The following is a 23435-nucleotide window of genomic DNA, read 5'->3' as shown; positions in this document are numbered from 1 at the left end:
AAATCACTAACATGTATGCCATATATCTCATAGAAATTAAAATCATGAGTGAGGTGTACACCATCTTGCTTTTATCCTTGTGACTGATTTTTGGTTAAATAAACTGTAGATCGTATGGTAATATCGGGTTTGCAACATTTTTTTGACATCCACAAAAATTCTGAAGAATTCGTATTACATATTTTCAACCCATTCTACACCATTATGTTTTCCATGTATTCGGAAAATGAAGAAAAAATATAATAATCGATCCTTCATATATATTATTCAACGTGTTTAATTAAATACTATCTACTATTGTTATTCCTACGGATTCGCAATTGTTTATTATGTTTTTGCTACGTACTTTGACGAAGAAGCCATAGCTTCTAACTTTAGCGAAGAAATAAATTCGAGAAGGTTGTAATTTGTTTGGATTTGATATGAGAATATTCTCAAGTCCATGATTCCAAGCCGTCCATTCCATGGATAAAAGGACACGTGGCACGAACTTACGTCTACAAAACCGACCAAGCCACCCCCAAAAACTTGTCACAGTCAGAGACCAATATTAATCATTCTTCCCTATTTTATTTTGATGGTTTCTTCATCAAAGGTGCAATTATGTCATGCCCACTCCTATTATTTCCGTGGCGTTACTCTCCCACCTGACCTCCACTTAGAACACCCTCGTTGAGGATAACTTAACCGGTTTCTCCCATTAAACAAATCTAAAAATTAATTAAAACAGATGAAATAGATGAGATGGATATTTTCATTAGAGACTCAAAAAAAATATTCAAAAACCCCTCCAAATAACACCTGTCTTTATATTAATGGTTTAAACACTCTTTTTGTTTAAAATTTAATAAGATAACTATATCATATTTATTTTACTGAGATATCCATATGAATATCTTACCACCAATGATGCTCTTAGGAGGCTTATTTTTGTTTTTAGTTAAAGGGAAATTGCATTCCATAACCAAACAAAAAACTCAAATTAGCTAAGTAAACAAATTCCTCTTTTCTCTCTTCCTTTTCCTTCCTATTTGTCTCGTCCCTCTCTATAAAAATCTAATTTTTGTTTTTTTTTTCAGTTATTTCACAAATTCTCCTTTTAGTTAATCCATGTGAAAAGATTCGAGCCCTTTAAATATTTTTGTTTTCCACATAACAGTTTTAGTTAATCCATGTAAAAAGATTCGAGCCCTTTAAATATTGGCCCATACTTTGGGCTATATTAAACGACAATTTTGAATGGGCTGACATTTGAGTCCACAAACCCCCACTCAAGATCCATCTGCGGCGGGTCTGGTAATTGAGAAAAATCATTTTTTCACATAATAAATAAATAAAAATTAGCGAGAAAAATATATAAATCATCCAAGCGACGAACTAACATAACACAACTCGAGCCGAGCCACTCACTACACCAGTCCACTGAGTTGAACCGGAGACTAACCAACCATTGATTTCGTTTCCGATAACTCGACGAACTAACTAGCCTCTCCCGCTCGCCACCGTCAGATTGAAATCCCCTCCGCCGCTAGTAAACTTCCATTTCTTAATCTCAACTTTAAGGTACGGCGGGTTTATTAGATGACTCTTCTTCGTTCCAAAAGAGCTCAAATCGGTAGATTGCATGTTCTGTATAATCTCTACACTCTTACGTGTTTGATTGTGTTATTGGTATAATCAAGCTTAGATTTCACTTTCTTGAGTTGTAGTTCCGTTTTCATGCTTATATTCTTTTGTTTAGGGTTGTTACTTTTGGTTTCTTGATTGAATTGGATCTTCTTTGGTTCAAAATCTTTTGTGTGTTTGGCATTAAAGGGGAGATGATTCTTTGCCAAAGAGTTGATTCCTTTTGAGATTACGAAACCATTAAGAAGACGATTATGTTATTAAAAGTATTTATTTTTGCTGGAGCGGTTAATCTCTCTCTCTCTCTATTAGATTTATATGTTGTGCCTTTCTTTTACTTGTTTGGTGGATATATATTTGCTTAAGATCGTCATCTACTTGGCTAGTTTTTTATCCCGAAGAGAGAGAGCTTCAAGTTTTTGAAGCAAACAGAGGCATTGTATAGTAGGGTGTGTCTCCTATTTCTTGGATCTGAATGTGCAACTATCATTTCATTTTTAAGGAGCCTAATAGCACCAATACAGTGCCTGGGTCATCTAATCCATTACCAATGTCAGAAAGTTATCTGGCCATCATGCAACGAGAGGTGAAAATTTTCTTTCTTTCTTTTTTTCTGTTGATAGCCAATTTTTGTTAAGCACTGTTTCACATAGATGTCAATGATCTGGCTAGTATTGTTTAAGGTTGTGATGGTTGTTAGATATTGTGAGTAAGTATAGTTCTTGACTAAATGCATTGTGCACCTTGCTCCAAAAATAAAACTAGTTTTTACTCTGTCATGGATTCAGATGATGCAGTCCTACATCTGGCTTAAAACTGCTGATGGTTCAATTCACCTAGTGGAAAAAGAGATTGCGATCTTCTTTCCCATGATATGTCAAGAGGTCGTATGCAAGGGTGTTGGAACTTCTAAGAATCATCCAATATCGCTTCCACAGCAAGTAAATCAAGCTACGCTCAGCTTGATTCTTGATTACTGTAGATTTCATCTAGTGCATGGACGTTCAAACAAGGTTTGTATAATATTTCCATGTCGATCTGGCCTCTTTCAATGCATCTAATTTATCTGCTCTTTAGGAACGAAAAACTTATGATCAAAAATTCATCCGGATGGACACAACGATGCTACGTGAGTTGGCCTCAGCCGCTGGCAGTTTACAGCTGAAGCCGTTGGTTGATCTTACTTGTCGCACACTTGGACGAAGCATGGAAGGAAAAACCCCTGAGGAGATGAGAGAGATACTTAATTTTCCTGATGACCTTAGTCACCTTACTGACGTATGTCATAGATCATCCCTTAGTAGGATTTTGTCTCCTCCTTCTGCTTTTCTTTTTGACCACCTTTTAATGATTTTTTATCCAGGAGGAGAGATTATTGCCTCTGAAGAACACAATGGATGATCCAGGGATTCGACTACTGAACAGATTGAACGCAAAGAAAAGAAAGGAGCTAAAAGAAGGAGAGAGATTGCAGGTATGTTATTTTACTTGTTTAGGCTATTGAATGAAGTTGAGCTCTTTCACTAGCTTATTAAGTTGGGGTTTTCCATGTTTTAGAATGTTGAGGTTGAAGAACATGTGGACGAACGTTCTGTGGATGACCTGGTATCGTTTATAAACGGCGGAGGTACTTTGCTTTGATCTTACTCTGGTTTTCTGACTTCATAGAATCCTTTCTTTTTGTTCTGTTTCTTCTTTAGCCACTCTTAGTTATCTATTTAACATTGTACCACCACATTGTAGTTCATGTCTAGAACTGTGTGTTAATTCAATGATGTATACTTTTGTTGATTGACTATTCTCTTTTTACTTACTGCCTGAGATAAAATAGTCATCGTCTATGCTGCTGTCTCGTTGCATATCTATCAACTTCATTTTTGTGCAAGAAGTACACCTATAGATTGTTTCCCGTGTGAATTTATGTTTGTGTTGTTTCTTAGTCCTCTCGTTCCTCTATTCTACTTCCTTTTGAAGGCCTCATTGGAAGTAAGGAAAGTTCTGTTTCTCAGATGCCAAGGTAGTAAAGACGTCAAAGGGAAAGAAGAAGAACAAGAAAAAGAAGGACCAGAAGATTGTTTCCTCAAATGAAAAAGAAGGAGCCGAAGAGACTGGATCCATCACGAGAGAGGTAGAGGTACCCAACTTACCTAGTACGGAAGATGACATCTTTACGCCAAAGGCCGGGTCTGAAGATGGAGATTCAGATGATGAAATGGATCCAGCCATGAAGGAAATGCTTGATAGGTAAGATTCCTGTTAATACAAAACCTGTGGCCACGATTGTTTTCCTTATTCTTACATAGTGAAAATATATACAGAGAGGTAGAAGATTTTGCTCGAAGATTGAACTCCAATTGGGTTGGATCGCAAGGACAAGTAAGAAGGCCTGTTCACTTTTCCATGAACGGCAACGGGACTACAAGACGGCATATAGGTATGATATCTCTTCTTTGGCAGCATATCATCTTCACTTCTATCGTAATTTTGAGTTGAACTGATAGGGTATGGTTTGGATGTGAAGGTTAATCTTCAGGATACAATTGATGAATTCAATGGCTTGGCACAGTTTTGGTTGGTTATATGAGAAAATAGGAGAGAGAGAATGGTTCACCAGTTGCTGAAGTAGATGCAGTTTTGACTTGATTTCTTTACTTTGTAATGATTGATCCTTTTATTTGTAAAACCACGTTTTGAGTATTTTTGTTGGTGTATCCAATTCAGAGTCCAATTCTATATTAGTTTAATTCTTGTTTCAGTTTGTGTTTATATGAACTCACAAGCCAAATAAGGAAGACATGTTCCATTGTTTTAGCATCAGAGCTCACAAGCCACAGAAGAGAATAAACCAGACTTTAATATGATAAGATCCAATAGGCTAAAGAAAAACATAACATCTACATAGTCACATTGTTCAAAGATCAATTGTGTAATTTGGTTTGCTCTACCAACAAAAGTACAAGAGATGGCCGAGCAAGCAGTGTCAAGATGATAATGATAATTTGGTTATGAAATTCTTGTTCTTTATTTTGCTCAAGTGGTTAATTAGAATTGAAAAGGTGAAGTTCAATATTCAGAATGGGAAGGAAGTGATCACTGAGGTTAACAACCACAAGTAATGCTAAAACATTGTTAACAGGATTAGTCAGACATCTGACAAGTACAGTCAATTATCTTTGTTGGTTGATTTTGAATAAACTAAGGAGATTTTTGAGCCGAGAGGAGGTTTAGGGCACGCGCAATGGGAAAAACTCTAACGAATTTCTTAAAGCATCTCCGATGTAAAATTTCATTTTTTCCTCCGAAATAGAGTAAAAGTGAAAATAGAGTAAAATTGCTAAAACTCTACTCCATTTTCCGCTTCATTTTCCACTCTATAATGGAGTGATGAACAAACAAAAAATAAATTACTTCATTTATGGAGTAAATTTTATTATGGAGTGATATATGAAGTTGGGTTGGAGCATTTCTTACTCTATATTCACTTTTACTCTATTTTAAAGGAAAAAATGGAATGGAGAAGGAGATGCCTTTAGCAACATATATTGGATATTTTTAAAAAATCTATTTCTATTATATTATTTGATAACTCAGTTTCCTACATGTCCCACTTATTTTAATTTCTTACAACAGTTATTTAGAGCTATCCTTAATGAATTAAAAATATTAAATTTAAATACTATTATTAATTTTTATTTTGTTTCTTTTTAAAAAATTCAAATAACATATATAATAAAAAAAGGAAACACTTATAAAGTTAAAAAAAAAACGAAAATATATGTATATATAATATGATTTCATTAAAAAAAGTTTACAAAATAGTAATACTCCGTTTAAAACATATTTTTACATAACAAAAATAAACTATCAAAGTAATAAAAATACTTTCTTTATCTATAATTTTTTCTTAGATGAAAAAAATATATTTTAGTATAATATGATATCATAAAAAATAAGTTCACAAAGGTAATATTGATATTAAAAATAAATATTATTCCTTTAAAAAATACTTTATACAATATAAAATAGATATATGTTCAAAGCAATAATAATATTTTCTTTATATCTATCTATTTTCTTAGATGATTACATACAATAATTAAATAACATAAACTCATATATGTTTAATTTGCTAAAATCGGTTAATTATTATTATTATTGAAATATTTTTTTCATAATCTCTAGCTGACTATAATATCTTACAATTACATCAAACAAATATCTATAAATTATAATTTAATTATATAATATGATTTCACAGAAACAATCACAGTTGTAGTGCTGATTTTTTTAAGAGATATTAAAAATGGAACCTCAGAATATTTTTTTATGATAAGCATATTTTGATCAAATAATTACAGAATCTTTTTAAATAGCATATACTATAAATGAGGTGTATATATATATATATATATATATATATATTATTTGTCATTATTAAAAAAATATGTTTTCCGTTTTTTTATGTTTGTGGAACTTAATATACCCATAATTAAAATATCCAAACAAATCTGAATTCTAATTTTTAAGATTTCTTTCAATTAATCTAAGGCATACAATTATTTAGAAGTTATAAAGTATTTTAATTACTATAATATTGATATTCGTTCATGAGCTTATAAATATCTATCAGTTATACTTATGTATGTAATTTCCTATTGATCATCTCTTTATTTGCTAATATATTTTTAAAATATCAACATGTAATTTTGATAAATATTATGAAAATACATGAAAATTTAACCGATAAATAAAACTAATTTGATTTGACTTAATTATAATAAAAATATTTATACTTGACTTTGAATTTGAAAAAATTTATATGTAACTCAATATACTCACAACATGAGTGACTCGACTAATCCAACTTATATCCAAAATCAAAGATCTAACTACAATAACAAAATATAATTTTATAATAAGAATCTATTTATTTTTATACATATAAATTACAAAATGACTCAAAACATATTAATAAATTAGAATAAAATATTACCTAATTGTTACAATATAATAATATATATATATGCATGAGACTTCCAAATATTATCGTTATATTCATTTATGTAATTTTCGATCAAACACTTCTGGTTATTTTTTATTTAATTCTAAGCCCAATATATATTATGTTATACATAATCATACTAAAATATATTTAGATATCTAAGAAAATAGTCAATCTAAATGCAAATAATAATTTAATCAAAATTAACTATATTTAGAATAAAATATTATAGTTGAATTCAGAGAAATAGATGTAATCCAATATATTCAAGTGATAAACAATCGATTATTGACCCAAAAACAACCAAATCGACTAGATCCAAAATCATATGTCTAATTAAAATAATATAATATTAATATAAATTATACCTATAAATTATAAATTGATTTAAAACCAAAAGTAAATATCAATTAATTATAATATATTAATTTTACAAAGATTTATATCCGTGCAAGAGCACAGGAGAATCACCTAGTACCATTGAAAAACAAATCGACCTAAAACTCTACTATACAAAATTGTTGTACTTCTCTATAACTTTTATTTTTATTTTTGGTTTTACCATTAATTACTATAACCATATGATATATTAAATTAATGCTTTTAATATTTCTCATTTCACGTGATATACTTTGTACACAAAACAATATACAACGTTTAGCACCGAGCCTTATTGTCGTTAATTCGTTATATACACCATAGCTTCTGTTCAATTATGGACCTACATAGTTTAGACATCAATTATTAAAATGAATTTGCATATATCGTACAACATATTATACCATATCATCTTATATTATATAGTTCCAAATATTTTCATTTCAATATACAATTTCAGAGAATTTAAAAGTTAGCATAATCCATGAGAAAGCAATGAAACTTATTTTTCGCTTCAAAGCTTAGTAATCCATGAGAAAGCAACGAACCGGTTACATTCCTGTTCGAAAACGCGGGCACTACGGGCGATTAGTCGGCGAGGAGGCGCTCGGCGGTGCTTGGCTGTGGCGAGTTAGCTGTAGTCGGCCAATAAATCGACAACAACAATTTTTTTTTTTTGATTTTGAATGCTTAAAATCTTGTATTTTGATGACATATCTATAGGTCTTAAGGATAAAAACATGAAAACACACCAAAATCCGATGATATGTGTGATTATAAATGTTTTACGGCCATGGAAAAGCTGTAAAATCGAAAACCCTAAACACAGTTGGAAAAGATGAAGAGGAAATGACGCTATTGCTCTTCATTAAAGGCAAAAAAAAATAGAAAGAAGAAAAACGCGTAGCTTTAGGGTCGCACCTGCATTCTTAGGCTGACCTGAGATTATGTAACCACCAGACTACTTCGAAAAATTATCGTTTTCATGCAAACTAATTAATGATTCATAATATATTTATAAAAATACAAAAAAATATTTAAAACTTAGCCCAGATTAATCCCCGATTAATTGTTAATGCGCTAGGCCCGTATCGTCCGCCGACTAACGCCTAGCATAGTTCCAAACACTTACACGTAACATACGTAAATAATCATTTCTCATCATTTTACATACCAACTATATATTCCCAAAATATAATTTTTTTTTTTGACTATACATATTCTACTATAAGCTAGTTACAAGTAATATATGGTCATCAAAACAAAATCTTATAATAATACTCAATTATATATAGATCTATATGTATTCAAAATCTGTACATTTTTGAAATCTAACAATTGTGAGAATACAGTTTCATATTCTCATTAATATTTATCTAAAAAGTTATAATCAAATTATATAATTTCAAAAATTTAACAATTTTCGTAATATGGAGGTATTTACTTAATATTGATCTAAAACTATTTAATAGAAGAGTTTTCTTCAATCATTGGAACTGCAATATTTAAAATCTATACATTTTCAAGATCTATATTTTTTGGGAAGGTGCAATGTTCGATATATATTTATAGTATTCAATAGTTTAACATTTATTACATAATCCCAAATCTAATTAAAATGATTTATTGTACAATAAAAACTCAAACAATAGTTTTCTACATATTTAAGGAAATACGAAAATGTAAAAAATATAATATAAAAATCAATAAATTATTTATAAAATCTTCACATTATATTTTCAAACTGAAATAACACACGCTTTAAAAGCAAAAAGACAACTTTTTTGTCGGTTCCATTAACAAATTATGGGGTTTTTTTGTCAGCAATATAAACAGACAAATTATGGGTTTGGACTATAATAATCAAAATTATTTACTAATTAAATGTCTAAATTGAAATCCATTGGTAAAATTTGAAAAAACATTTTAATATACGCTAATGAAATTTAATCTTAAATATAGCCCATAATAACATGTTATTTATACTTAAAGTTTGAATTTAACTAATCACATACAAATATCTTCAGAAATACAAATTTTAGCAGTCATCTTTTAAAATAGAATATTTATTATAATTCTTAATAAAACTCAAAATTTAACTTTTTAATAACTAATAAAATAAATAATGAACACAGATTTAATAAACATTATATAAAACATGAAATATATAAATTATGAATGAATTTATAATTTGTATTAAATAAAACAGTATTAAAAATTATATGATTGAAAGTGCGGTTCAAAATCTAGTTTTCCATTAAAATAATAACTAATGTTATAAAAAAAAATCATGCAAGCAGAGTTTCTGGAAAAATAATCATTTTTACTTATTTTTTGTTTATTTTTTGTTTATCCTTTTCTTATTTTTTGTTAATTTTTTTCTTTATTTAAGCCTGAGAAAAAAATTCATAAAGATTTAATCATTGCACATGCTCTTATAAGTTTGAAGACCTTAAAACATACAACTTATTTATTTTGTTAGTTACTATGCTCTGATATTCTCATAATTACCAGATTTGTAAAGAAGATCGTTTATTCATTTAACAGAAAATACACATGAATTACATTAAAAAACATACAAACATTACAAAAACATATTAAACAGATACAATAAATCTTAAACATAAAACTTAATAAACTCTCATGATCCTGATTATTAGTTAATCAGTTTAAGCGTTAAATTTATATTATTTTATTTTCATAATTTTTTCATAAAAATATATTAATTACTATAATTTATAAATGATACATTATTAAAATTGTTTAAACGGTTAAAATAGTTGCTACGATTTTAGAGTGATTAGAGTCTAGACGCTTGGCCGTCTACAATGCTTTTCAGAAGGGATCCCTTTTTCAGAACACAGGACGAGAACAACATAGTTTTCCACTTTTCCGCTTTTAGTGCTACGAATCATATCTTAAAAAGGTTAAAAACAAAAATAAAAGGATATTTTTTACTATAATCCAATTGGTTGATATATCATTCGGTAAGAGAGACATGCCATTTACTATCTTTCGTTTTTTCTTGGAGTGTGACTGGATGGTATTTATAGAGTAAATGTTTACTCTGGAATTTAATTTACTCGATATTCAGCTATAAAGTTACCAATCATGTAAACAATTGTCATATCATGTTTACTCTGTGTACCGTAGAAAAAATGAAACAACACTACAATTTTACTCTTATATTTATCCGAGAAATGTTTTACTCTATTTTTCTATTCTCTTTCATCTTTCCACCTCTTTCGTTTTACTCCACTTTTTACCTTTTTATTTACTCTGACTTACCCTAAAGATTAACCAATCACAACCTTAATTTAGTATAACTATAAAATTCTGAAACCAAAACATTGGAGTGGTTGGTGTGTGGCTCATGAATATGATAATAATGAAAGGGTGGGAGAGGAGAAGAAAAAATAATTGGTGAATAGTAAAGAACATTGTGTACAAGTTTGATTACAATATTTTTTCATTTTCATTTGTCACAAGAATTATACATATGTTTTCTACTTACATATATAGTTATATACATATCTTTGCTGGATAATAGTTTGGTTTACAATTGTACTATTTGTTACGTTAAATCCCCTATATATTAATCTTGAAACATTACAACATGTTTTCCTAACCACGTGTCATCTCTAAGATGATTCTTAGGCTTTGATTGGTAGAGCATTAGCATTAGTAGTAGCAGTATGCTGCAGGAGATGTATGCTTTTGCTAAACTGTTTAATAAGATGATTGGTAGAGCAATATGAGTATATTATTTAAAATTATTATAAAAATTAGTATATAATATATAATATATTTATTTTTAATGAATATATTTCTAATATATATATAATATAACAAATAAAATTAAAAAGATATATAATTAATTTATTTTATTTAATAATTTTAAAATTATGCTTATATCGAAAAATATTATTTTGAAATAAGTTTTATAATTAAAATATCTATTTTAAAAAATAATATTTCACATTTAAAATAAATTATATTATATTTTAAATGTGAAATATTATTTTGTTTTTAAATATATTTTTATTGTAAATTAATTTTAGAAATCAAAATTTTATTTTCTAGATATAAAAATAATTTTATGATATTATTAAATAAAATAAATGAATTAATTATATATTTTCTTTAATTTTATAAATTTTAAATGCAAATACTGTTCTAAAAGCTTCATATGAGAGTATTGACCATAGAGCATTTGGAGAGCATTAACATTTAGTAAATGCTTCTTTAAATGTTTTTCTAACAATTGTTGATTGGATAATGTAGAGCATAATGCTAATGCTAATGCTCTACCAATCAAGGCCTTAGAATCATTAGAAAATATGTTGGTCCATATAAATGTATATTATATTTTTTATTAAACTAACTATCAAATTGATTAGTAGTGTACAAATGAATATTTTCAATTATTTTCTTAAATAAAAGCTAAGAAATTATCTAATATGATTAACATATATATGACAATTAATGATTATAAATAATACATATTTGATAACAATTTTTGTATCCTATCTCTTTTTTGTTTAATTTTATATTATTAAAAAAAATTAAACAATCACATTAAGAATATAATAAAAAAATAGATTTTTTCTTATATGTTATATTTTGAATTTTTTAAAATGACTATAAATTACTAAAAAGGTATAAATTTCACATTAAAATTTTTGTGATCAATGGTTTAACTTTATTTTTGTTCAAACAAGATACAAATGATCATAAATCGTATGAATATGAAGTTTCGGTAATTGATATTCCAATTATATATATATATATATATATATTAATATCATTTAAAGTTATATACTATATAAAAAATATATTAATATATTAATTTCAGAATTTTCATTGAAAAATTTTGAGATCTTAGTATTTTAATTTTAAAATTTGTATTGATAAATCTCATATTAAAAGTTTTGTGATTAACGGTGTAAATTTTTGTTACAGAAAATATACAAATGTTAATAAAATCATATGAGTAGGAAGTGTTAATAATAATTAATTATATTAAAATATACTATATATATATCTATGTCAATATCGCTAAAGTTTAATTATATACCATAAAAAGTAAATAAAATGATTGTTTTGATTTATTTACCAAAAACGTGATCGTAAATAAACAAAAGGTATTGGTTTTGATTTATGTGTTTACTTTAATGTATACACTTTTATGTATACAAATTATTTTTTAAATATGTGGTTTCTAATATGTTATTTGATCCTGACAATCCAAGAATTACACTTCTTCAAATCGAAGTGATTTTTAATATTGGAAGCACTATATATATATTATTTCATTCAGATTAAATATTTTAGTATTGATTTTTATTCCTAAAAATTTTTTAATGAAATAACATGACAAGATTCCAATCACCTTCTTTTAAGTTTGTTTGAAAATTAGAGATTAGATCATTCGTCTTATATTTGTTTCTCCCTAATACCCTATAAAGCTATTATAATTGTAAGAATGAAAGATCTGAACTATTTATTATAACCTTTATGGTTTATCATTTAATAAATCAAACATTTCTTACTTTATACATAATTTACATATACTAGAATGGTGAAGTATTATATATATATATATTTTTTTTTTTATCGTATACTCTTAAGTATCTAAAACTCAAAAGCGTAGGAATAAAAAAATAATTTGTTTTGTTGTTCTAGAATTAGATGATTTTTATACCGAACTGGTGAATATATACTAGACAAACATTTATATTTCGAGTATGCACTTATATTATATAACAAATTGATATATTAGATTTGAACACTAACCTATGAATAGAGTTTGCTGGTGATTTTTTTTCAAAAAAATTGATTCGTAGATATGTTTCTGGAGTAGAACTAATTTTTGGAGAGTAAAATAAACGAGAACGAAAAAACAATTTTATAGAAGTAGAAAATGAAATCACTTATGGAGAGTCAATACTAAACAAATCGAGAGCAGAAAATCAAATCCCTTACGTCATTTTACAATCAATGTTGTCTTTCTGGTTTTTGTAATTTGTGTTAGCCGCAAAACTTAATTTCTTTTTGTGCATATGAAGTCTTAAAAATAATTAAAATGAGTTGTACTACGTTAACTCTCCAACAACGATGATACATTTAAAAGACTAACATTTGTATTCGTCATTTAAAAAAAAATATAATATTGCAAAATGTTAAAACCATTTAATGAACAAACATTAATATAAAAAACGTATCCTCTCGCATGTGCGCGTGTTATCATCTATAATTTAGTAAAATTATAACATTGGTGTGGTTGTTACTGGAAGAAATAGTAAATGTGAGTGGGGTATCAAATGTGAGAATGGTAAATAAGATACTAGTTGCATAGTAGAGACTCTTGTGTACAAATTTGATCACAAGATTTTCTTGGGAAAGTGGAGAAACATATTCTGGGAACAGAGGACAAAAGGAAAGTGTGAGAGAGACATGATTTTTTTCTTGTGGGAAGGACACAATGCGAGTGGAATATTAAATGTAAGGTATTGAGTATGATAATAGTTGATAGGGTGGTGAGACCACCTCCATCCCAGAGTTTCTAAAAGATGGGTATATAAGAAACGTATTAGTAAAAAAAGTTAAGTGAGAAGTTGAGATACATGTTCTTATTTCATAACCTTTGAAATATGCTTTACATACTTTGGGCCTTTGGCTGGATAATTTTTGTTTGGTTTTCAATTCTACTATATACTATCATTAAATGAATAAAGTTATAAGTTTTTGAAATCTAAAACATTTATGTGGTTGAAATAGTAAATGTGGGGGTAATCAATCAATATGATAACACTGTAGTTGGATATGGTGGTGCATAATAAATAAAATTTTTTTAGTAGTAAAGAAAATTTTATCACAAGATTTTACTTTACCTTCGGCACAAGATTATGTAACAAGGGAAAGTAAAAAAGAACAAAAAAGGAAAGTAGAGAAACGTGGAAACAGAGGAAAGAAAGAGGAGAGAGAGACAGACAATGCCTTCGCCAAATTAAATAGCGTCACTGTACCCCTTTTTTTTCTTGTGGCCAATCAAACAAGTACTTTGGATCTTAAGATCGAGAGTCAAGAAGAGAGACTAACTCAGAAACCCTTTTGAGAGCGGCACAGTGCAGGCCAAGCTATGGCTTCGTCTTTGCTTCTCAACCTCTCTCTCCGCAAACTTGCTCTGGTAGTTCTCTGTCTCTATTATCTCTCTGTTTTCTTCTTTTTCTTCTTCTGATGTCTACTTTGCACACACTTCCACAGAGATACCAAACCCATCGGATGTTCTCCTCATCCATCACCACCAACCCTTACTTAGTGTATGCTAAAACAATTTATGGAAACCCTGATGATGAGAATCTTCATGTAAGAAGCGATATCCACTATTTTGACCCGGTCAAGGAAGATGAAGTGATTGTACGAGACAAGGCACTTCCCATGGAGTTTCGAAAAGAGTGTTTTGTGGTCGGAATGTCCCATGGTTGGGTAGTTTTCAAGGCCCGGTCTGATGATGATAATAATAAAGATAAAGTCATATATATTAGCGACTACTACAGTCCTTGTGGTTCCAAATCAAACCCTAAAACCATTCCTTTACATCCCATGGGTCAACCTAATCCTGCCCAACAGCTTGGCGTCACTAACGCCGCAATGACTTGTTCACCTGATCAAAGCAATGATTTCGCAGTGGCTGTCAACTGCTTAGGACCTGTGATCAACTTCTTTAGGCCTGGTGGCAAGCACAAGGATTCTGGTTCCGTCTTCTTTACCACTCCTCTCCAGCATTTTAATCAGTCAAAGGTTATGTATTCAAAGGGAGATGAAAAGTTCTACACCACTAGTGTTGGCGGCCAATTCTTGCTTTCCTACGATGCTTTCTTCGAGGAGGATATGACCGGCTCCGAGGTGCATGAGCTGCGGTTCATCAACCATCCTGAGTTGACTCAGTTAGAGTGGGAGATATTGGACTCATGTTCCAAGACTGTACACCTTGTGGAGTCTCCCTCGGGGGAACGTTTTTTAATCAAATGGTACGCTCGGAACCACCAACCGGGGAAGGAGATGACCTTCTTGTGTCGCGGAACAAAGCGTTTCATGGTGTTTAGAGAGGAAGAAGAAACAAGGGTCATGTCTTACACAGAGGACATTGGTGATCTCTGCATATTCCTGGGCAATAGTGAGCCCTTCTGTGTCAAGGCAAGCTCCTTCCCTGGCTTAAACCCTAACTCCATCTATTTTGCAGGAGATGGCTTTGGTGTTTACGATATAGCCACTAGAAAACCACGTTCCTTCCGTCCCAAGTCTCCCGGAGCCTTCTCTACAGCATCACTCGCCTTTCACTGGATCCCTCCAATGTCTCTCTAGTTACTAGTTATCCCCAAGATTATTATGTCTCTAATTTGTGTTGAACTCTATATATATTTGGTTTTCACTTGTACTAGTTACTATCTTCATTTTTCTTTAAATAAAAAATTATAAAATCTAAAACATTGATGTGGTTGAAGTAGTAAATGTGGGGTATTCAATATGATAATAATTGATAGGCGTGGTGAGAAAGAAAAAGAAAAAAAATGTAAAGAATCTTTTGTACAAATTTGATCACAGGATTTTTCTTTTTTCTCTGTCACAAGATTATATAATAAGAGAAAGAAAATTAAAAAAAAAAAAAAGGAAAAGCAGAGAAAAGAAAGAGACATAAGAAAACCCTTTTTACTTGTGGCCAACCAAACAAGTACTTTGTGTGTTCTTAGATCAGACTAAAGAAGAGACTAGCTCACTCAGAAACCCTTTTGAGAGCAGGCCAAGCTATGTCTTCGTCTCTGCTTCTCAGCCTCTCTTCCAAGCCCTCTCTCCGCAAACTTGCCCTGGTAGTTTTCTTCTCTTCAATCTCTTTCTCTAGTTTTTGTACTTTTTCTTCTTCTTATGTTTACTTTGCACGCTTCCCACAGAGATGCCAAACCCTTCGGACGTTCTCCTCCTCCTCCGCCAACCCTTACTTGTTGTATCGTGTCACCTGTTGTGGTGGAAAAGGTGATGAAGAATCCCCAGGTGTAATGACACAGCTCCACACGTTTGATCCGGCCAAAGATGAACATATCATCGTCGGTGATAAGCCATTTCCCAAAGAGTTGGTTGGGTCTTCTCTGGTGGGAAGTTCCCATGGATGGGGAGTTTTTCTATGGGGCCAACGTTCCATACTAATCAGTGATTTTTGCAACCCCTTGAGCTTTAAATCAAAACCAAAGTTCATCCGTCTGCTTCCTAGGCCTGATCTAATTAGTTGTCAATCTGACTTGGTAAGTGGCGTGGCAATGTCCTCTTCTCCTCAAGAGGAAGAAGACTACCTTGTCGCTGTCAAGTTTACGGGACGTCCGGTGAGTATATATAAGCCGAGTGACACTAAGGCGGTCCATCTCACTTTGCCTCATAATGTATTCGATCATTTTGAACCATCCAAGTTGATGCATTCCAAGAGAGATCAAAGGTTCTACATGCCAAGTTCTGGTGGCCACCACTTGTGGTCTTGGGATGGTCATGAATCCACGGAGCCTGAGTTCCATGAGTTGCGCTTTCACAACCTTCCTCAGTTTTCTCATTCCGAGTTGCAGCTTTTAGATTCTTGTCATAGGACACAACACCTTGTGGAATCTTCATCAGGACAACGATTCCTGGTCAAATGGTACGAGATTCTACTTGTTTATTTGCTTTTTGCGATTACTTGCTATTATTACAAGAATATATTCATAATATATGATATTTGCTTTAATGCACACATATTAATAGAAAAAACTTAGATATGTAACAATTAAACTATCCGTATTGAAACGGATGGAGTATTATTAACATGTTCTTTCATTTTGGTTTGGCTTGGTAGGTATGTCCAAAGCATCAAGGCATTAGGATTCAATTGTGGTGGCACAAAGCGGTTCATGGTGTTTAGAGAGGAGGAAGATATGAACATGTGTTACACAGAAGACATTGGTGATCTCTGCATATTCCTCGGCAATAACGAGCCTTTTTGTGTCAAGGCCAGCTTATTCCCGGGCTTAAACTCTAACTCCATCTATTTCGTCGGTGAAGCCTATGGTGAAGGCTATGGTGTTTACAATATCGCCACTAGAACCCCACGTTCCTTCAAACCCAAGCCTACTACCTCTGATTCACCTAGTGGCCAAGGTTTTATGCTTCCTCTCTGGGCTCCTCACTGGCTTCCTCCGTTTCCTCTCTAAGTTGTTATGTTATGGAACAACTAAAAACAAAATCTGTAGTAGACGTGTCTTCTTAGTCACCATCTTGGTACTGTTAGCTCTCCCAACTTGTGTACAATCTAATCAGTAGTAGAACCCCTGGGTCCTCCATTGCGTTCTTCAATGGCTCTATATAATTTTTCCCTCCTAGATTAAAAAAAAAATTATAGAAAGAGCGGTCAAAAGAGAGAAGACACACACTAGGAAGAGATGGTCTCGAGAACAAGAACCACCTTTAAAAAGATGGTCAACTATAATGACAAGGATTAATCATTGGTTGAGGAGATGGTCAAATATTCGAGTCTAAGGAACACACAAGAGTCGTGAGATGTGCAGCTTTTGGATATCTGCTTGTCCAAGTAAAACGGCCATATGCGGATAGGAGAAGGACTGGTTTGGTTTGCTTTCAAAACTTCTTCTGCTGCATGATGTGAATACCCTTAACTTCCATTTTCATATGCTAAGAAACCTTTTGCCCTTTGGGATTGTGTGTTTGATGCGTTTCTCGGTCTCTTTTGTTTCAAGACTTAGAAACTCTTAGTAGTAAGATCAAACCGGAGCAGACAAATTTTACTGTACTTTCTTATTGCTTCTAGATCCCACAGTTCTATTAGAAGTATCAACATTTTGATATGAATGTGAAAATACTCCATAAAATCTTTCACCTTGATGTTTTTTTACACACAATCACCAATATATAAACATAACAACAAACAAACAAAAAAATAACCGAATCACACAAAGAGAGAGAGAGAGAGAGAGAGAGAGAGAGAGAGAGAGAGAGAGAGAGGAATGATCACAAACAATGGCCTGAGAAACAAATTTGATAGACTCAGAAACATCAACAAATTGGCTTGGGTTGGGTACGATACCAGTGGCTCTATACTTAGCAGCCATTTATTCAGCTTTATGAAGCTCTGTTGTCCATTGAAATTAATATGGTGCATTTAGGGATGTTAATTACCCATGGTTTACCCAAACTCACTAATAATGGGTTGGGTTTTTACCCATCTAAGATTAATCGGGTCGATCATGGATATTAATTTTAAAACCCATATTTATGCTGGGTAAATACAAAAGGGTAATGGTGTACCCATGGGTTTTCAGTTATATTATTATATTTTCACAATTTTAATTAAATTATATAAAATTTACAAAAACATTTTTTCCTTCAAAACCAAAAAATAATTTTTTCCGCCAAAACTGTAAAAATAAATTATCTCACAGAAACCAAAATATGAGTTTTCCCGCCGAAACCGAAAAACCGAGTTTTCCCGTCGAAACCGCAAAACCGAGTGTTCTCGCCAAAACCGCAAAACTGAATTTTCTCGCCAAAACTCGAAAACCGCAAAACTGAGTTTTTCCGCCAAAACCTTAAAATCGAGTTTTCCGACTGAAAACCACAAAACCGAGTTTTACCGCCAAAACCGCAAAACCGAGTTTTCCCGCCAAAACCGCAAAACCGAGTTTTCCCGCCAAAACCGCAAAATCCAATTTTCCCGCCAAAACCGCAAAACCCAATTTTTCCGCCGAAACCGCAAACCGATTTTTCCCGCTGAAATCGCAAACCGAGTTTTCCCACCGAAACCGAAAAATCGAATTTTCCCGCCGAAACCGAAAAACCGAGTTTTTCCGCCAAAATCGCAAAAACGAGTTTTCCCGCCAAAACAGCAAAGCAAGTTTTTTTGCCAAAACCGCAAAACCGAATTTTCCCGCAAAACCACAAAAAGAGTTTCTCCGCCGAAACCAAAAAATTGAGTTTTCCCGCCAAAATCGCAAAACCGGGTTTTCCCGCCAAAACCTCAAAAATGAGTTTTTCCGCCAAAACCGTAAAATCGAGTTTTCCTGCTGAAACCGCAAAACCGAGTTTTCCCGCCAAAATCGGAAACGGGTTTTCCCGCCAAAATCGTAAACGAGTTTTTGCGCTAAAACAAGTTTTTCTATAAAATTGCGAAATCTTGTTTATATATTAAAGCTCACGTTAATGCTATTAGCATTTTACATTATCTTTTTGGAATAAATAAGATAATACTTTGGGTACCCATGGGTAAACCTATACCATATTGGTTTATTTTTTGGGTTTGAATTTCAGCCTTGATGTTTCTGAGTTTTTGCAGGTTGGATATAAACCGGACCGGTTATGGCTGGGCTGGGTTATTTTACCCTACTTTAATATCCCTAGGTGCATTATATGTTTTAGATAGGCTAATCTAATCATTCAAGTCTGGTTTCCTTATTTTTTTTTACTGCTAGTTTCGTTAACTGTTTTCTGTCTTGGAATATTGATGAGAAATCGAGTTTCAACGTCCGGTGCACTTGGCAGGACATGAGACCTTCTCTACCACTTCAACCTGCAGGTGATGTGATTTGGTTTAAAGGATCTATTCCCAGGAATAGTTTCACTATGTGGGTTGCAAATATGGACAGATTACCAACAAGGGCAAGATTAGCTTCTTGGGGCCTTCAAATTACTACTTCTTGCTGCCTATGTTCGGCTCATGAGGAATCAAGGGACCACCTATTCCTCTCCTGTGTCTATAGCTCTGAAGTCTGGCGCCTGTCCATTGCAAGGCTCAACCCGCCTAATCAACTGTTCTGCTCTTGGCCGGAACTACTGTCATGGATCAGAAGTTCATCTACTTCTGTCCCATCTCTACTCAAGAAGCTTGTGGTCCAATGTACTATCTATCACCTCTAGAAGCAAAGGAACAACGTGCTACATAACCAGATTACTCAGTCTCCGTCAGCGATCTTCAAGCTCATTGATAGAGAAATGCGAAATACTATCACTGCTATGAGGAACAGGAAGCAATTCCTAAACCTCATGGCCAAGTAGATGCACTGATTTTCAATTAGCTCATCCTCATTTTGTTATAAACTTGTTTTTTAGCTTTTTTGCCAAGGAATAACATAAATTAGATCTACTAAGCGTGTAAATCTGAACCTTCATTTATATGATACAGTAGAACCTCTATAAATTAATAATGTTGAGACTTTGAAATTTTATTAAATTATAGAGACATTTTATTATATTATAGAGATATTAATTTACAAAAGTTTCTTTATTTAGATTTCTTATTTTAAGATATATTTATTCTAAGATAAAAAAAATATTTGACTTTAGTGTATAGACATTAATTGTTATTTTTTTTTAAATTTAACATTTATATTAGTTTTATTATATTATTTGATATATATAATATATATTGCATAGAACTTAAATGTTGTTTTAGATATAATATTACTAAATCTTATCAAAAATATATTAAGCGTTAAGATAATATGAAGATATTTTTATTGTGAATATAAAACAAATAATATAATAATAGGTTCTTACATATATAAAATATGTATACATATAAATTTTTAATTTATAATTTTAATGGGACCATATATTTACATATAATTTTCTAAAAAGTTATTATCTTATTATTTTATCGATTTGTGTCAAATTTTGAACCGGTCAAAGTTGAGACCGGCGAAATTTATTAATTTATATAGATTATTAATTTATTGAGTATTAATTTATAGAGGTTCTACTATATTTACTTTTTAGAAATAAAAAAATATTGATGAGAAAAGAACTAGTTGAATATTACGTTAAGATCTATACTATTAAAAAGAAAACTTTTTTAAAAACTCTACTTATAAAATGTTGTTATGTTGTTAGACCCTTTCATTACTAACTTAACTTTTATTATACCCAACCAATCATTTTTATTTATTACACTATTTAATTAACTATGGAAATATAATGTATATCTTCAAAATACGGGAACCATGCTGTATACCAGATCTGTTCGTATATATTATATTTATTACGTTGGTAGATACAATTATTACTAGAGTTATATATGTTGTTGCTCTTTTGACCTTACATGTCATAGAGCATTTACCCTCTAACACGTCATATATACTTTGTTTCATATTAAATAACATAATGTGTTGTTATATAGGTATTTTAATTAATGGTATTTTTATATGTGAATCCTATTTAATGTTTTCAACGTATATAAATAGTATACAATGTATATTTTCTTTATTTTTAACATATCAAGATGTATGTAAGGATTTCTTGTAGATTATACACAATAGTATACCATGTTCTTTTAATAAAACCTATAATTGTTTATTGACTTTTAGTTATAATTAAAATAGACAACCTATAACTTTTTAATATGTACATACATTTGGTATAACCCATCTTATATATTAAAAATAGAAGTTATCACTTCCTTCATGTGTGATTTTTTAATTTGGACTATCATTTAGAAATTTTATTAAATATATTTTATTAAAACTAATAATACATAGAATTTTTAAAATACTTTAATCATAATATCTTCTGATATGTTTTCATTTTAATTTAAAATTTTAACAAATCTGTTTTAAAGATTTTTACAACATCTCCATTTTCGAAATTATATTTAAATATTTATACTAATTTCGAAATTAGTTTGAAATATTATTATACATTAATATATTCAGTTATCGTTTATAAAATAAAAATAAAATAATTCTATAATATTTTATCTATTATATAATCATAATCAATCATATTAAAAAAATTATTATATTAAGGTAAATATAATAAAATTGTATTAAAATTATAAATTTATAAATTTTATTTTCGTAAGTATAAAATATTTATGTTCAAAAATAAAATCTAATACGTTGGTAAAATGGGTTAACATTAGCAAACTATATAATATATGTATAAAAATTAACATGTATTTCTTTAAAGCTAATAATATAAAATCTTTGTAACTACTTTAATCATAATATATTTTCATTTTAAATATAATATAATATATATTATATTTTCATAATACAATATATTTTCATTTATATATTATATTTTAAAATTCTAATAAATCTGTGTAAAAATATTTTAACAATAACTTAATGTATTTTAAGTTATCATTTATAAAATGAAAAATCAATAAATTATATCCTACTTTATCTATTTTATAGTCATGATCATGTTAAAATACAATTATTATACTTAAATAAATATGATAAAAGTATATTCAATTGATAAATTTATAAATTTTATTTTCATAAATATAAACTGTTTATTTTAGAAATATAATATGATGATAGAACAGCTTAAAATTAGCAAACTATATAATACATGGCTAAAAATAACACATCTTAGACTTTTGTATATAAAATAATATATTATCTAAAATGAATAAGCATAAAAAATATTGGTAAAAAGAAATCCATCTTTGAAAGATGGGTCAGAATTTAACATAAATTAAATACAAAATAATTTTCAAATATGTTTTCTCATAAATATATTAATTTTCTTAATAACTAAATGCAAATACAATAACATAAAAATATAATAAGAATTGACAAATACATACGGTTTTAAACAATTGATTAATTATAAAATTATTGTATTTGAAATAGTTATATACATATTTAAGTATACGGTTAACGTTAAAAATATATACACTTATGTTCTAAAACAATAATTTAGTATAGAAAAATGAAAACAAACATCCGCGCGGTTGCGCGGATCAAAACCTAATGATTAATCTATTAGGATTGGACCTATTTAGGATTGCTATTTATTAGTTTTTAGTCCTACAATAATTAATCTAACAATACCTAACAATATCAATCAAATACACTACATTTTATCCTTAGAGAATATAACTAACCAAATCAAATTTAAGTAACAAGATTCGTCATATCTTTTCAAAATAATACAAAATCTTTGTCAATGCAGTACTATTATATCTAACGTATGCAGTACTAAAATCTTTGTCAATGCACTACATTTTCTCCTAAAGAATATAACTAACACATTCTCTCTTAATTATATCTAACGATTTTAATGTTGTTCTCAAAATATGAATTAACAATTCAATCACATAGTAATTTTTTCTGCATAATAAAGACAAAGCGTACGGGTGGAAGCCCCCTTGGTCCGGTGGTTTGACCAAGGGTTCATTAATGCTTTTACACCAGGAGATCTGAGTTTTAATTATAGGAGAATACGGAATTATACGAATTAAAAGAGAAAAAACTTACAAGAGATCTACAACATGTCGCAAGGATACCGCTTAGCGTGGATCCGATAAAGCAGCTCAGGTGATGCAGTCAGGCGTGAATTTTCATACGGCATGTAGAATTGTCGGCTGTATAATTGTCTGTAATATTTCTCA

General features: G+C 30.2%; 3 protein-coding genes across 6 annotated transcripts; all 3 read left to right on the top strand.

The window, feature by feature from the left end:
- Window positions 1–1366: 1366 nt before the first annotated feature.
- On the top strand, window positions 1367–4381 carry LOC106429608 (SKP1-like protein 20). Of its 4 annotated transcripts, none has more exons than XM_048752703.1 (9): window positions 1367–1563; window positions 2013–2212; window positions 2415–2639; window positions 2704–2904; window positions 2990–3100; window positions 3184–3253; window positions 3636–3870; window positions 3945–4060; window positions 4128–4381. In XM_048752703.1, the coding sequence occupies exons 2-9, from the start codon at window positions 2102–2104 to the stop codon at window positions 4208–4210; spliced, it is 1152 nt and encodes a 383-aa protein (XP_048608660.1). In that variant the 5' UTR covers window positions 1367–1563; window positions 2013–2101; the 3' UTR covers window positions 4211–4381. The 4 variants fall into 4 exon arrangements, with proteins under 4 accessions (XP_048608660.1, XP_013725813.2, XP_013725811.2 ...); XM_013870359.3 differs by having other exon boundaries at window positions 1369–1563; window positions 2129–2212; window positions 4148–4381; XM_013870357.3 differs by having other exon boundaries at window positions 1369–1563; window positions 4148–4381.
- Window positions 4382–13924: 9543 nt separating this feature from the next.
- Window positions 13925–15498, top strand: BNAC03G25490D. Its single transcript, XM_013870345.3, has 2 exons — window positions 13925–14195; window positions 14273–15498. Exons 1-2 carry the CDS (start codon window positions 14148–14150, stop codon window positions 15371–15373), a joined length of 1149 nt encoding a protein of 382 aa, XP_013725799.1. The 5' UTR covers window positions 13925–14147; the 3' UTR covers window positions 15374–15498.
- Window positions 15499–15668: 170 nt separating this feature from the next.
- Window positions 15669–17375, top strand: BNAC03G25480D. Its single transcript, XM_013870352.3, has 3 exons — window positions 15669–15876; window positions 15958–16688; window positions 16884–17375. Exons 1-3 carry the CDS (start codon window positions 15817–15819, stop codon window positions 17236–17238), a joined length of 1146 nt encoding a protein of 381 aa, XP_013725806.1. The 5' UTR covers window positions 15669–15816; the 3' UTR covers window positions 17239–17375.
- Window positions 17376–23435: the final 6060 nt, after the last annotated feature.

The sequence above is a fragment of the Brassica napus genome, chromosome C3 (genome assembly GCF_020379485.1).
Source record: "Brassica napus cultivar Da-Ae chromosome C3, Da-Ae, whole genome shotgun sequence".
Taxonomy (NCBI): Eukaryota; Viridiplantae; Streptophyta; class Magnoliopsida; order Brassicales; family Brassicaceae; genus Brassica; species Brassica napus.
This window is presented reverse-complemented; position numbering and strand designations above follow the sequence as displayed.

Excerpts from the sequence above, each read along its gene's own strand:
- LOC106429608 (XM_048752703.1), top strand. The coding sequence starts at position 2,102 with ATGTGCAACTATCATTTCATTTTTAAGGAGCCTAATAGCACCAATACA. Across the intron at positions 2,905-2,989 it reads ACCTTAGTCACCTTACTGAC|GAGGAGAGATTATTGCCTCT; the intron begins GTATGTCATAGA and ends TTTTTTATCCAG. Across the intron at positions 4,061-4,127 it reads GACTACAAGACGGCATATAG|GGTATGGTTTGGATGTGAAG; the intron begins GTATGATATCTC and ends TTGAACTGATAG.
- BNAC03G25490D (XM_013870345.3), top strand. The coding sequence starts at position 14,148 with ATGGCTTCGTCTTTGCTTCTCAACCTCTCTCTCCGCAAACTTGCTCTG. Across the intron at positions 14,196-14,272 it reads CTCTCCGCAAACTTGCTCTG|AGATACCAAACCCATCGGAT; the intron begins GTAGTTCTCTGT and ends ACACTTCCACAG.
- BNAC03G25480D (XM_013870352.3), top strand. The coding sequence starts at position 15,817 with ATGTCTTCGTCTCTGCTTCTCAGCCTCTCTTCCAAGCCCTCTCTCCGC. Across the intron at positions 15,877-15,957 it reads CTCTCCGCAAACTTGCCCTG|AGATGCCAAACCCTTCGGAC; the intron begins GTAGTTTTCTTC and ends CGCTTCCCACAG. Across the intron at positions 16,689-16,883 it reads CAACGATTCCTGGTCAAATG|GTATGTCCAAAGCATCAAGG; the intron begins GTACGAGATTCT and ends TTGGCTTGGTAG.